This window comes from Physeter macrocephalus, chromosome 14 (genome assembly GCF_002837175.3).
Source record: "Physeter macrocephalus isolate SW-GA chromosome 14, ASM283717v5, whole genome shotgun sequence".
NCBI classification, from domain to species: domain Eukaryota; kingdom Metazoa; phylum Chordata; class Mammalia; order Artiodactyla; family Physeteridae; genus Physeter; species Physeter macrocephalus.
The window spans coordinates 5,343,715-5,359,121 of NC_041227.1; the positions used below are offsets into that span (position 1 = coordinate 5,343,715).

The 15,407-nt window shown below is 52.5% G+C and overlaps 1 protein-coding gene across 8 annotated transcripts in view; it reads left to right on the forward strand.

The window, feature by feature from the left end:
• The first annotated feature begins 1,845 nt into the window (after positions 1-1,845).
• The window catches only part of BMP7 (bone morphogenetic protein 7), a 91,861-nt gene continuing 78,299 nt past the window's right edge, over positions 1,846-15,407 (forward strand). For all 8 annotated transcript variants that reach the window (XM_055090958.1, XM_055090959.1, XM_055090960.1 and 5 more), the window contains exon 1: positions 1,846-2,791. In XM_055090958.1, the coding sequence (XP_054946933.1) occupies positions 2,374-2,791 (418 nt within the window). In that variant the 5' untranslated portion in view covers positions 1,846-2,373. The remainder of the gene's footprint in view (positions 2,792-15,407) is intronic.

Genomic DNA, 15,407 nt, shown 5'->3' on the forward strand with positions numbered 1-15,407 from the left:
CTTCTCCTCACTGGGCCTCTGGCCTCTCCTGTCTCCACCCATGTGGACCCTCAGGCTGCCATCTTGTCCAGAAGCCCCCAGAAGGCTGCATGGCAGAACCACCTATGCTGCAGAAAACTCCAGAAGATCAGGTTCCTCTTTACCAGCCCTGGAGCTTCTGCCTCCCCCAAGTGAGGCTTAGCCAGACCCCTCCCCCCAAAGGACACGCCTGTCCCCAAACTCAGCCCTTCACCTTTCACCCCAAACTCCCTCTGGTCACCCTTCATCTAGCGCACCATCTGGCAACCGCTGGTGTGTGAGTTTGCCTCCTTGGGGCAGGAAGGGGAGGAGGCAAGATTCAACTTGATCATGGTCCTCACTGCCACTCTGAGTCAAGTGTTATTTTGCTCCCAGTTTTACAATGAAACGGAGGCTCTGAAAAGCAGTAGTTTACTCAAGGTCCCACAGCGGGTTCTGAGTTGTCCGGGGCGCCTGTGTGCCATGCCCAGTGTGAGCTCGGCCCCAAGTGGGCAGCTCAGTGTCATTCGTGGGATGAATGAATGAGGGGAGGGAAGAAAGGAGGCCAGGAGCACCTGGTGAGGTCTCAGGCACAGACACTCAGAGGTGAACTGGATGCAAGGCCAGCTGTGCACTCCTCAGGTGTGGCCAGGCAGGGGCTGGTGGAGAAGGTCAGACAGTGACCGGGGGACCTCCCTGGTGGTCCACTGGGTAAGACTCCACGCTCCCAGTGCAGGGGGCCCGGGTTTGATCCCCGATCGGAGAACTAGATTCCGCATCCGCGTGCATACCGCAACTGAGAGTCCGCATGCTGCAACTAAGAGTTCGCATGCCGCAGCTAAGAAGTCCGCACGCCACAACTAAAGATCCCGCATGCTGCAAGTAAGACCCGGCGCAACCAAAATAAATAGATAAATTTAAAAATAAATAAATATTAAAAAAAAAAAAAAAAAAGGCAGTGCCGGGCTGCGATATCGGGTCTCAGGCTGAGGAGTGGTTGGGCCCCAAAGGAAGGGAGGTGGGGAGGAATTCTCCAGCTCACACAATTTCAGTCATTCAACAAATAATGTCTGTGCAGCCACAGTGGCTACCAGGCCCTGGGCTCAAGGACATCTGAGAGAGTCCCACCTCGGCCCCCAGGGAGCTCTGTTTCTAGTGGGAAGGCAAGACAATAAAGAAGGCACGAATAACTCAAACAGTAATTCCAGACGGTGGGAGGAGGAGTTAAAGAAAATAGAACAGGTGTGCTTGGGGATGAGGAGGGGAAGGGACCTTATCTCCGATGGTCTGGGAGGAAGTGGCACCTGGAGGTGGAGGGTTGGCCAGATGGCAGGGGTGGGGAGGGAGACTGGGAGGGGGGAGAGTTCCAGGCAGAAGGACTGGCAAGTGCAAGAACAAGCTGGCAACAAGTTCGGGGAGGGATCCGCGTTTCTGGAGTAAGGGGGTGGGGGTGGCAAAAGGCGAGAGGGGCTCGGGTGCCACCTCCACCAGGAAGCCTTCTCTTATCGCGGCGCTTCCTCCACACTCCCCCAGCTTGTTCTACCGCAGCGCAAATCCCATGGGTCCCGCTCAGGCCTCCTTCCCTGTCCGGACTACGAGTGCGGAGAAAGCAGGGCCGGCTCGGATTCCTCTCTCCGCATCCCCGCGGCGCCCGGCCCGGCGCTGGGCACCCTGTGGGCACTTGGTAAATATTTGCAGAGCGCACTAGAAGGAATGAATGAACCCATTGGGCGCCGCTGGGGGGAGGGCGGGGCCGAGGGCAGGTGGGAGGCCGCCGACGCGGGAGGGGCCCTTGGAAGCCCGTCCTCCTCCTCCCCCTCCTCCTCCTCCTCCCAGGCCCCAGCGCGTACCACTCTGGGGCTCCCGAGGCGGCCTCTCGTGCGATCAAGGGCGCGCAGGGCTGGGAGAGCGACCTGGGGCCCCTCTTCTGGGCGCCGGAGTTCGGAAGAGGGTGGGTCCCCGCCGCCCAAAAGCAAGAGCGCGAGAGGAGCCGGAGGAAGGAGCGCCCGCTCGCCCGCCGCCTCGCTGCCACCCCGGCGCTCGCTCTCCCGGCTCCTAGGTTTGCTGGCTGCTCCTCCCACCCGCGCCCGCCTCTTTGCTCGCGCTCTCGCTCGCTCGAGCCGGTTTCCGAGCCCCGCGGTGCGCCCGGGCGAGTGCGGGGCGAGGGGCCCCGGGGCCAGCGCCGAGCCGGGGGCGGGGGTCCGGGCAGAGCGCAGCCGGCCGGGGAGGGGCCATGTCCGGCGCGGGCGCAGAGGGGCCCGTCTACAGCAAGTGACCGAGCGGCGTGGACGGCCGCCTGCCCCGCTCCGACACCTGGGGCGGCGCGGGCCCCGGTGCCGGGTGCCCGGAGCCCGGGTCGCGCGTAGAGCCGGCGCGATGCACGTGCGCTCGCTGCGCGCCGCGGCGCCCCACAGCTTCGTGGCGCTCTGGGCGCCCCTGTTCCTGCTGCGCTCCGCCCTGGCCGACTTCAGCCTGGACAACGAGGTGCACTCAAGCTTCATCCACCGGCGCCTCCGCAGCCAGGAGCGGCGGGAGATGCAGCGCGAGATCCTCTCCATCTTGGGCTTGCCCCATCGCCCGCGCCCCCACCTCCAGGGCAAGCACAACTCGGCGCCCATGTTCATGCTGGACCTGTACAATGCCATGGCGGTGGAGGAGGGCGGCGGGCCCGACGGCCAGGGCTTCTCCTACCCCTACAAGGCCGTCTTCAGTACCCAAGGCCCCCCTCTGGCCAGCCTGCAAGACAGCCACTTTCTCACCGACGCCGACATGGTCATGAGCTTCGTCAACCTCGGTGAGTGAAGGCGGGAGGGAGGGGTGCGCGTCTTGGCCAGGAGTCGCTTTGGGACAGGGAGGGCGCCGCGTCTTACATCCAGCCCGCCCATCTTTCCACTCCCGGTAGTTTTCAAAACGGCAGTGCCTGGCCGAGGGTCTCCCACCCCTCTGCCTTAGTGGACCCCAAGCTGCGCGCGCGCCCCAGGTAGGGCGAAACGGGCTCATCTGGCCTGTGGGAGTTCGGGGGAAGTAAGGACCGGTCTCAAGCCCTGTCTGGGTTAAGTCGGCGACTGCACCTCTGGGGCGGGAGGCGCCGGGCGGGCCGCGGCTCAGTTCAAAGCGCGGGGCTCGGTCATGTGAGCTGTGCCCGTCCGGCTGGGCCCGCGCTACCTGGATTTAAAGGGCCCTGCTCCGCGAAGCTGACTTCCCGCCCTTTCTGAGCCCCTCTCTGCCCTGCCTGGCCCTGGCATCGCGGGCGTTGCGCTCCCTTCCCCGCCCTGGCAAGCCCTACCTGTCCCCTCGCGGTGCGCCCGCCGTAGCGTGCTGCGCGCCCCGAGCGCCTCGGGGCCCCTTTCCTGACCGCTGGGCGCCCCTCTCGCTCTCAGCTCTCCTGGCTGGAGCTGGGGAAAAAACGTTGCCATTGCGACCTTTCTATTTTAAATATTTAATGATAGGTCCCGGCCCGGCAGAATCCATTTTCAGCGTTTATCACGTGTGGCGCGCAAACCACGGCTTCTGGCTATTGGGTGGCGAGGGATCTCCCAGCAGACGCCGCCGGGGGAGGCTAGGGGAGCCGGCTTCCGACTGGAGCCGCGACGGCCCCGGGGATCGGAGGCTGGCGCTGCGGCGGGGGTGGTGCTCTCGCTCCATCTGTGCACATTCACCAGACTTGCTGAGACTAACCCCCGACTGCGCGCTATAGGGCTCAGGATCAAATATTTGGTTTCTGAGATAACACGCCCCGATAGCGCTGTTTCCCGAGCCGCTTTCATTCTACAAGTGTCACTTGCTGCGAAAATACGAACGAAGTCAAGACAGCAAACTCACGCCCACCGGCGCTGTGTCAACAGGGAAATAATGATCCTGAAGCCCCCCGCGGGGCACCTGGGGCGTGGATGGAAGGCGCCGGGAAGCGCGGATCAACCCTTAATGCTTCCCGCGCCAGATAAGGTCCCTGGAGTTCCCGGGACGCCATTGTCTTGTCCTTAATAATAGCCCAAAATCAAACAGTGAAACGAGTTTCAGCGAGCAAGGGGTGGGAGGTTTAGATGCCGAAATGACTTCAAGAAAGTTTAAATTATACTAGGCAGCCTGTTAGAATGAGACAGCTCCATATGTCCTGATTTAGAACAATCTCCAAGATGTATGGGGTGGAAAAAAGCAAGGTGCAGATCAGTGAGGTTACATCCGTGCTTGTATATCATGCTTTCCCACTGGAGGAAGACGCCCTGGATTGGAAATAGATTTTATGGGGGCAGGGCAGAACTGGGGCTGGGGCCTTAGGGATTTGGGAGCTGGGGCCTGATTTTTCATTGTCTGCAGTTTTGTGTATGATTTTTTTTTTTTTTCAGTGTGTGTTTGTGACCTATACTAGAAGCTAAAGAAAAATCCCAAATACGTACATATAAATAAATCAATTAAAGCAGAGCTCTGTATCCATCCTGAAGCCAGGGGTTAACCAGGGCCCTTTTTCTGGCTGGGGATTTATGGTATCTTCTGTTCTGTTGGATACCTGTGACTCCCAGTGAATGCCAGTAGGTCCCAGTGGCGGCCTTCAGAGCCTGGCTGAGGTCATTAAAAAGGTATTTGTAAGCCCTGGCTTCTGTGGAGGGCTCTGCAAACGCAGTGCAAAAAGCACCCTGCTGCTTACGGACCAACCGCGTGGCCAGACACGGGCCCCTCCCATGCCAGAAAAGGACCAGGTTGCCAACTGGGCAGCTCTGGGAAACTTGGGGCAGGGCTGTTTGCTGCCCCTTGGTAGGGGGGAGCAAGCTGGGACTTGTTTGGGAAGACCACAGCTGGGTGGTTTTCCTCCTCTGGCTGTACACACACCTTTCAACCCGTTAGTCCCATTTCTTTCATCTTGAAAGGACAAAGACCGGCTTGTCTGAGCCTCTTAATCAGTCAGGCTGGCTTTGGGCTTTGTGGGACAGTCCTGACTTTCTCAGGTCTTGCTTTCTGGAGCATCACTCCAAATTAGATGGCAGAGTGGCTTTTAACAGAGTGCACTGACCTTGTTTTCTTTCTTTCTCAGTCCCTAAAACTTTCTCGGTGATTAGTTTGGTGAAGACCTGGACCGCAGTTGGGCAAGACTCTTCCTGTAGATATTTCTAAGGCTGCCCTCTAACTTCTGCTTGGCAGCAGCATGGGACGAAACCGCCTGCCCCTGCCATTTTGTGGGGTTCTGGGATCTTACCCCAGCAGGGGCTGGGTGGGTAGCAGTGGGGTTGGAGGGGGCGTGTAGGAGACCTGCTTGGAAGCTGAGAAGACGCACACGATTTTTCCTTGGATTTGCAGATCATACCGACCTGTAACATACAAAGTTTTCTAAAGATGCGTTTAGTCTCACACTTTACCAAGAGTGAGCAAAACGTCGTTTGTTCATATGCAGCTATTGCTTGTTACCTTGCAGGGGACCTGGGGGAGACCTTGAAGGGAGACTGACTTTCTCCACCGCCCTCTCGTCCCCTCAAAGCCCCCTCCTCCTTCCACCACCCCCTCCTCCCTCACTGCATACCGCCGCTGTCCTGCAGTCTGAAGGCTTTTGCAGAGCTGGTGCGTTTATTCTTCCGTCTGCAGCCAAACTGGTTTTTGTTCCTCTAAGTCGTTCTCCTCAGAATTCAAGCTTTTTGCCAGGCTGAGTGGGATCTAAACTAGAGAGGGAACTAGAGGAGAATTTATGACAAAACCAGGTGCTGAGAGTGAGGACCTCAGACCGCACCTTGTGACAAAGACCAGCCTGTACAATAAAGCCCCTGTAATGCTAGCTGAGCTGCCGGAGGGAGACTTACATCTTCCCAGGCTGGGCCTCTTAAGTTCAATGGCGAGATTTGTAAACTGGTTTGGATTAACAAGCCCCCAACTCCTCTGTGCAGACTTAAGTCTGGAATTCAAAACAGGCTACCCTCTCTTAAACTGTCCCCGGGCAATGGGAGTTCTGCAGACTGAACCCCCAAGATAGCTGCCCTGCCCCCCCGCCCCCTTCTTTCTTTGGAGAAATCCAGCAGCTTCTTTCGGGATCTTCTAAAGAAGCCCCTGGCACTGGGGGTGTGCGATACACATTTATCTCTGGTCCAGGTTCTGAAGGAACCAAATTTGTTTAATCTTTGAAGCTAAATTAAAAAAAGGGGAAGTTGGAAACCTATCCTTATTGGGCTCAGTGTCTAAAAGTGGCTTTTGTTAATGTAGCCGAGGAGTGGGGAGAAGGCCGTTCAGTTTTACTTTTATTTTATACCATCTGGCGATCCTTTTTGTTGACAAGTGTTTGGCATTAAGATCTCTCCTTTTGCCCCTTCAGAACAGGCCCTACCACTGTAGAGTATTAGAAAAAGATTCTGTTACAGTTTAAAAATTTCCTTCAGGGAGTGCTTTGCCGAGGGAGCACAGGCTACAGGCGCTCGCAGCTGTAACCTGGCTTGTGTTAAAATTTGGAAGGGGCTGCCCCGCATTCCAGCACTGGAGTGCCGGCCCTCACTGGTGAGCAGCCAGAGGTTAATATAGATGTCACACAGCCTTCCCTCCTTCTTTCTTTCTTTCTCTCTTTCTGCAGAGTGTCTTCGCCATAGGAGTGCACCAACAGCTGTGTTTTTAGTAACCCTTTCAACATCACTTCTTTTAAACCTCAGTTTCCTGCTTATATAAATCAAAGATCTTCTCCCCCCTCCCCCCAAGGGTCTGTGTGACCCAGATTTGAACTTTGGGGGGTCTTTGTATTTCCCTTCTGGAATCAGAGCAGGTTAAGGCCGAAGCCTGGATGCCAGCTCGCGTGGCCAGTTTTGGTGCTTATTCCAGAGTTGTCACTTGGCTGTGGGGCGGCCCTTGAAGGGGTAAGGGAGGAGGCCTAGGGAAGCGAAGTGCGGGGAGGGGGGGTGCTTCTCTGAACGCACAGAGAGAGGAAACAGCTTCTGAGATGCAGCTCCTGCGAGCTTCGGGGTCGGGGCCTTCCGTAGCTTCGTAGCCTGTCAAGCCTCTGCCGAGATAAACACAGCTGGCCCGCGAACCCTTGACCACCAGCGTGCCTGCGAAGTGAGCGAATATCACATGTCCACGGAGCTCGGAGACGATGATGGCTTCATTCCAGAGAGAGCCTCGTCTAAGTTGATTGATCACCCCTATCGCTTTAATATCTTTCTTTTTTTCCCTATTGGGTAAGGTCATATTTGGCCCATTGCAAGAATCAGAGTGTCCTAACACTCCCCCAGTCTCCACCCTTCCCCAGCCTGCGCATCCATTTCACCAGCTGACTATTTTGAATGGAGAGCCCTTTGCACCAAGTGGCTGGCCACGTTCATTCTTTGGCGATCACTCTTCAGACCTAGCTGGGGGCTGTCGGCACGGCTGCTTTTTGGCCGGCCTCTGCTTTAATGCACTCTGGCAGTGTCACCGGGGTTAGGGCGCAGGCAGGGATGTGTGGGACCTGTCACGTTATTGTCAGAAGGAATGCACGGATTAGCCCGTAAAACGTGGCGGTGGGAGAGCGCTGCAGCTGTGTACACTTATTATAAAAGATTTAAGTCCCACTGGTAAAATCAATACGTTGAATTGCATGACCCTCTGCTTTTAATTAGTTTAAGTCAAATGCGCCGGTGCCATTTTGCCTCCTCTCGCCTTCGTGGGGTGAGGAAATACCAATATTTACACAGAAACTGTTAATTTGTGGTAAAAATGATAACACATTTAGCTTTGCACACCCAAAGTGCTCCGACCTGATGGATCCCGGATCAATGTGGAGCCGTGGGGTGATGTCACCTGGGCGAGGGAGCAGGGCGGCCACATCAGTGACGTTTGTCGCCTGGACCCAGGATGGGGTCGCAGGTGCCCGTACCGGTGGGTGCGGTGCGTGAAGAGGCTGGTCTTTCAAGAAACCAGCCGACTCTGTCTTTGCGAGCCAGATATGTTGCGATTCACCCCCATGATGTCAAATCTTTTAAGCATCCTTACAAAATTGTGAAGCGAAGCGGCAGTTGCCTTTTTGGTTGTTTGGCGTCTGTTCTCCCAGCATGCTGGGCCCTTTGTACTGGGCAGCTCAAGGCACAGTGCTTTATTTATTCCAGAGACTCAGATGCTTTTCTTTCCAATTCCTGAAACAGTTTATAGAGGAAGGGGGGTGCTTTCACTGCAAATGATCCCGTGTACAACCACAGCTATTATGTGAACCGTTCGGTACTAGCTGTGTGTTCAGCTGCACTTGAAATCTGGGTTTTGCAGCAAATGGCATTTGACAAATAATATTTGACAAAAAAATGTGACTTGGTATTTCTTAATATGGAACAGATATTTCCCAGTTAACCTTCCGCGGGGAAAAATTGCTCTAACCCGATGTGAAATGGCAGTGCCGATGAATACCAGGGCCGCCGCTGTGTGATTCCCCCGCTCTCCAAGGTGGAGTGTTTGTGATTTGGGGGCATATTAGCAGTGCATGAAGCTTGACACTCACTTATGTGAAACTCAGAGTAGCATGTGCGATGCCGTCCTTTCAACATTTGTGTCGGGAGGCATTGCTGGGAGCCGAGAAAAGCCTTCGCTGATCCGCGTGGAGTGGATTGAATTAATGACAACTCCAAAAGCACCAGTTTTAGGGTAAATTGCTTTATTGTTTCGGAGCCAGGGTGCTTATAATCCGGTTCCTGTACAAACATGTTTAACGTGTGTTAATGCATTTGCAAACCAGGGCCTCTCAGCACAACCCTGCTTTTCATTAATTGATGTCGGTAGCATGGTACAGTATTTCAAAGAGCTGGCCAAGTATAAACTGTGTTTCCAATTTCCTTCCTTTCCTGTGTTTGGAATGCCAATGTTAATTTGTTCCCATGCAGGAGCAGGGGCTGCCAACTGCGGCTTTCTATAAAGGGCTTCACGGTGAAGGCTTCCAGCCCTCGCTGATGCTTGGGGCTGCCTGGCCAAGTTTCCTGACACTTTGCAGCTAATTCTGGGTGATATATGGAGTGGGGGGTTGGGGGGCTTCACTGCCGTGTAACGGAAGTTCTCGGTGACAGCAGAGGGTGTGACTTGGCAAGAGAGAACAGAATGGCATCCACACTGATTCTCTTTAGACCCAGCTTCAACCCATGTGTCTGTTTCCACTATGGTTGCCTATTAGCTGTGTGACCTTGAGCGTGTTACTTAACGTCTCTGAGTTTGTTTCTTCGTTTTAGAAACCTGGTTAAGAATCCCCTCCTCCACAGACCCTCACGAAGACAGAATCATATCTCTGGTGGGTAGAGTCGGGCACCAAGTAGGTGCATAATAAATGGTAAACCTTGTTTGTATTTTGGTGGCCAGATCACTATTCACTTTGGTATAATAGTCCAAATTTCCATTTTTAAGTACTTGATCTTAAAGTACCAAGATTAAGCCACCCATGTCGTTTTAGAGATGTGAAGAAAATGGCCCCAAAGATGTATATCTTTGTATATATGAGTATCCCCCACCAACCCCCGACACATGCATTTTCCTCCTCCTCAGAGATCAGTGAAATTTGAGCACACCAAACTTACTTGAGGATAAGTAGAGTCTAATGCTGACTTTCCCTCGATTTTAAGCATCTATGGCTATTTAAAAGCTTTCCTACTAGGGAACCTAAAACTTGTATGAGGGGTGTACAGGAACTCTCTACCATCCCTGCAACTTTTCTCTGAATCGAAAATTATTCCAAAATAAAAACTTTTCATTTCAAAAACTCGCCTTACCGACATATTTCTTCCCACCCCTTCCTGGAAGGTGGTCAAAGTACAAATTGTCTTTTCCTTCAAGGGAGTGACAAGCCCAAAGCATTCATTAACAGACCAGCACAACTTCCCCACTTTTTATGGGAGCAGGTGTAAGACTGCCCCCGCCCCCGCTCTCCCAGCTGGGGTTGAGATAACAAAGTTCCAAGTGGATTCAGTGCCTTTAGAAGCCTCTGGAGACCAGAGGACGGTGAAGGTCTCCGGGGCCTGAGTCTCGGGGTGGGCTTTCTCACACAAGGTTTCCCATAAATTCTCTTCAGCTCTTTCTGTACCGTTAGAAAACTCTGACTTAGCCAGTATTAAGGTTCCCACATCTCTGAGGTCCCGTGTTCTTCTTTCACGTCTTTATCTCCCCAGAGCAGCTTTCAAGTTCCAGCCTTTTGTTGTCTGGCTTACTTAAATTTGGCTGTGAATAAAAACTTGCGCTGTTTCCAAAGCTGTGTACTTGCACGTTTTTAAACACTGCAGTTAGGCCTGTACCGCCTTGTGATGCCAGCCTCTCTCTCGCCGTCAGGTAGTTTGAAGAGAAAAAAAAAGAATCCAAGCCGTTAGCATGACCGTCCACCTAGAATGGCCCGGGTGCTCGTCTGCTCAGCAATGTAGCAGTGCACTCACAGGCAGGAGGGTTATTCTGTGGTTTCGATGGCTTGTGTTTTGGCTTCTGATAAGGGACTGCTTCTTGATTATTTTCTCAGACATTCTCCCCGTCCCGCTCTAGCACTGCCTTGCAGACTTCTCATGGCACAGAAGGTACTCAGACATGGGCAGCTTGAGTGCGTGTGGAAAGGGGTGAGGATGTTACACGGCAGCGTCTTCAAGTGTTTTTTGATCTTGCATCCCCGCTGGGAAATCTTGGAGTACACGCCCTAGACGGAAAGAGATCGTATAAAACAGAGGATTAAGTAGGAGGCACTAAAGATAAAAAAATACAAAATTCTCATGTTCGTCAATACCCATTTTAACTCATGCATCGTCAGTAATTGATGCAAAGGTTACAGGTTCAATTCCTTAGCAAGACAAATGTCATTTTGCTATGCCTAAGATTTTCAGCGTGGTGGAATTTGATCTTTCGCAGCTCATGGTTCAACAGCTTGGGGTCAGCGAGCTAAAGGTCTGCTCCTAAATTTTGATTATTTTCGTCCTTCATCTAGTCAGCATCAAGAGTTCACAAAGAACCCCACAATCTCGGCAGCTGGAAACCACAGAGCTTTGTTGTTCTTTTGTTATGGCTGCATCGTGGGTTGGCAGGGGGCTCTGCACATTTGGCCGGGCAGGAGGGTGTTCAGACCTCCAGGCCGATGGAGCTGCCGCCCTCTTGAATGTCACCCGTTATGGTCGCAAAGGGAAAGACAAGCGTGGCTTGTGCACGGGCTTTTTTCATCTTTCCGGCAGGAAGCTACACGGGCGCTTCTGCCTGCATTTCATTGGTCACAGCCTGTCACATGGTCAGACCTGACCCCAGGTGGCAGGAGATGACAGTCCCACCCCAAGCTCGGAAAGGGGAGCATTAGAAAGAGCCTGGGAAGGGGCACTCGTGACGACCACCCTGTCGTAGGCGAAGGCTCTCTCACGGGGTAAAACGATGGAAATAGAACAGGTGACTTGTTGGTTGCGTTACTGAAAACAAGGTCTGTGTTTTTCAGTCTCATCCATCAGTTATGCAGAGATGTTCGTTGAAGCTCAGCTAGTAAATTCCCACCTTCCCTGACGTCCATCAGTTCTTGAAATGTACTTAGCTGCGATCATAATATTTCCCGCCCCATGTCCCAGTGGATCCCTCCTGCCTCCCCTAAGTGCTTGCACCCCGTTTTGGAGACCAGTGTTTCTAGAATCTTCCTGATCACTGAGGCATTCACGTGGTTCAACAAGAATAACCACTTCTCTCCATTCCCACTTGTAAAATGACTCGCCTCTTTAGGACTTGTCTTTCAGCAAAAGCACGCTTCAGCTGCACTCGGGTTCACTACCCAGAGAATTAAGGAGCCCGACTCTGGTCCCAGCTCAAGAGGCTCTTGCCCTAGCCGGTGTTTGCCCGGGCTGTGCAGGTGACTGTCTTGTCATGAAGTCTTGCTTTTTCTTCCTGGGCTTCAGAGGCACTTCCTCGTCCAGGCAGGATCTTGCAAGGCTGAACCTAGAAACTGAATTCAGAGACTCCTTCATTATCTAAATGCATCGCTGAAGTAAATCATAGTGATAACGTGGGAGGGTTGTGATCTTTCTGTAGCACTAATGGATTTATAACAGCCTCCCTTATCAGGCTCCTTATTTAATTCTCTCAGGCTCTGCAAAGCAAGTCGTATCATTCCCATTTTAAGGAGGAAGAGACTGAAGGGCCCCGAACTTGCAGAGCTAGGAAGTGGTGGGGTTGGCATCTGAAACCAGCTCTTGCTGAATGTAAACGCATTCACTCTTCCTCCTGGCCCCGTGGAGGTGTGTGAATGGGGGAGACGGGGCACGAGGGCAGTGGTGATGAGACCACCAGAACAGCCTCCAAGCCCTTGACCTTGACTTTGTGGTTCTGTGCTCTGAAGAGGAAGAGAAAGATAAGCAGCTCACGCCTTCCCCTTCATTATCCATCCTGCTTGTGGAAACTCCCCTCTGCTCTGTCTCTATGGCTTAAGAATTATCGACAGGGCAAAGGGCCCCGAGTGCCCATGTACTGGGGCTCCTGCATGCACCCCACACCCACTTGATGGGAAAATTCCAGTGGCAGCTAGGGACTGGTATTTTAATAGCGATACCTCAAGACGCTGTATTGAAAAGATCATGGAGGTGGTTTTTACCGTATGTACTGGAATAAATATTGGATATTGTTTGTAATAGCATCAAGTCACCACCAGCCTAAATGTCCATGAGCAGGGGATCGGAGAAATAAATTTGTAGTAAATTTATTTATAAATGTGTAATAAACCAGAAGGGAATGCAAGAATTTCTTTTTTATGCATCAACTTAGACTCAAACAGAATGTCAAGAGGGAGAAAGCCAGTTGTAGCAGGATGTTTAGGGTGTAAGCGTTTGTCGTTGTGTCAAAACAGACACACACAAGAGCACCGGATAATACTGTGTATCGTTTGTGGGCTCATATATGTGTGGTAACACTATGGAAACACGGCGGTACGACTCACACCAACCGCCTTTGGGGAGGCAGGCAAGGGATGGGCTTGGGGAGAAATTTTAAATAAATTCCAACTGTTCTGGTCAAGTTTCCTTTATTTTAATAGTAAGAAACCATTCGGAAGTGCAGTGTGGTATCCTGGACTGGATCTTGGAACGGAACAAGGGCAATAGTGGAAAAACTGGTGCAATCTGAAAAAAATCAGGAGTCTGGTTAATAGTAACCCATCGATATTAAATTCTTATTTTTGACAAGTGTCCCACGGTTATGGAAGATGTGAACCTTGGGGGAAGCTGGGTGAGGGTCCACGGGAACTTTATACTGTCTTTGCAACTTTTCTATAAAGTTATTCTAAAATTAAAAGTTTATGGGAAAAACAGGAAGCAACCGTGATATTAACTCCTGCAAATTCTTAGTTGTGGGTACCTGGATATTAGTTACATTTTCCTCTGCATTCTTCTTTGTGATTACATTTTTCCAAGCGCCAATGGATCAGAAATCTCTCCTACTGGAGACAAGAGCGTCTTGGCCGGAAGCTCAGCCCTGAGGTGGCTCTTGGTGGTGTGGCCCCAGGGAGCCCGTCTTAGAGGGTATTCAGGGTATCACGCCCCAAAGGCCAATAACTCATCAATCCACAGACCCATTAACATGACGGGGCCTCAGCCAGCAAACGAAAACCCCACGTGGCAGTGCCCCGAGACCTTTAAAACTCTCCCTGCCTCGGTTCACGAGATACCCCGTGTAAGGCAGTCCTCCGTTTATAAGCAAGAAAGAGAGGGTAGGGGGTCGTTTTAGGTCTTTCAGTTTTCCTCTTGGTCCTGAACTTTGTGAAATGTCCCCCCACCCTCTTCCCCCTTCTCAGGTTCCATTTTCTGACTCACTTGACCTAACATTTGTTGAGGGAGAAGCCCTTAAAAATGACAGTGGGGCCTCAGAACCTTCCAGGGCTAGTAAACGTTTATAGGGTGGAGGCACTCGTTGGTCATTTCCTTTAGGAGGAAACAGTAAATGAAGCCACTTGCCTTATACCTGCTCAAACCCGGATCTCCTAATTGTCTTAATATACTGGGGGCGGAGGGGGGGGGGGAGGAGGGGGCGGGGGGATGGGAGAGGAGATCCAGAAATCTCTGGGTCTCATGTGCCTCAAACACCCTAGGAACTTGGAAGTGGCCTTTTCAGGTAGGTGTGGAGCAGGGTTTCCCACCCGCAGCACCGTTGACATTCTCAGCCCGACTCTTCTCTGCTGGGGGGCATCCTGTGCGCCGTAGAACGTTGAGGGGCGTCCCTGAGCTCCACGCATGCGCGGCCAGGAGTGGCCTCCAGTTTGACCACCACGGTGTCTCCAGACATAGCCAGACGTGCCCCGAGGGGCAAAGGAGCCCCCGGTGGAGAACCACTGGCTTAGGGTAACTTTCCTCCAACTTGGAAACTGACTTGGGAGCCTTTGCTTCAAACCCATTGGCCCATGGCCGTGAGCGCGGAAAGCGGCATTTTCGGATGGATGGATCGTTTTCCGGCTGAAAGGAAGACACAGCGCAATCAAAACGTGAGCCCTCTCTTGGGGACCCAGCTCTGCCTGGATTTGAAACAGCCTGGAGATGAAAAGGAGGTCAAATCTCTCAAGAGCAGGCATCGTCTCCCGGGAACCAAAATATTTTTACAGCACCTTTTGCCCGATGATACTAAAAACTTATTAAACACACACTTAGAACTGGTCTCTCTTTATCTCCCTCCGCCAGCTCCTCAGGAGGAAATAGGGCAAACCTCTCTCTTACCTTGTTCCCCTCCAGCAGGTAACTTGCTGGGGGGAGGGGCGGTGAGCAAGGAAGCTGCATTTTCCATTTCTCACTGCAGCTCAGAGCTACAATAAATAACGCAGGGAGACCCGCTGATTTTTGTGCAGACTGTGAGCCAGAATGGCTTTTACATTTTTCGAAAAGGGTGATAAAAGAAGACTATTCCATGATGTGAAAATGAGATGAAATTCAGACTCCAGCGTCTATAACGCTTTATCGGAACTCGTTTTGTTTGCGTCTTGTCTGTGGCTGCTTTCATGCTCCATCCACAGAGTTGAGTGGTTGCAACAGAGACGGTGCGGTCTCCAAAGCCTAGAATATTTATTATCTGGTCTGCTAGAGAAGTTTGCTGACTCCTGCTTTAGACTGCCCATACCCTCTACCTGGGGAAGGGTAAATAGGAAAAAAGTCTGAGTTTTATCTGACCCCTCTGTCCTCTGCAGACGTCCAGTGACACGTAGACAACCCTGTCTCTTCCTGGATGTCGGAGGGCCTTCTCTGAGTTTGAACAAACTCTTAGTTAAACAGATGGCTCTTCTGAAGACTTCCTGGCATCTTTCACGTGGGTCGTGCATCACACATTCCCACCAAAGTGATCAGGTAGACTGCACAGCTTTTCCTACATTCTCTTCATCTCAGCAGCCCCGTCCCATGTTCTTTTTTTTTTTTTTTTTTTTTTTGGCGGTACGCGGGCCTCTCACCGTTGTGGCCTCTCCCGTTGCGGAACACAGGCTCCGGACGCACAGGCCCAGCGGCCATGGCTCACGGGCCCAGCCG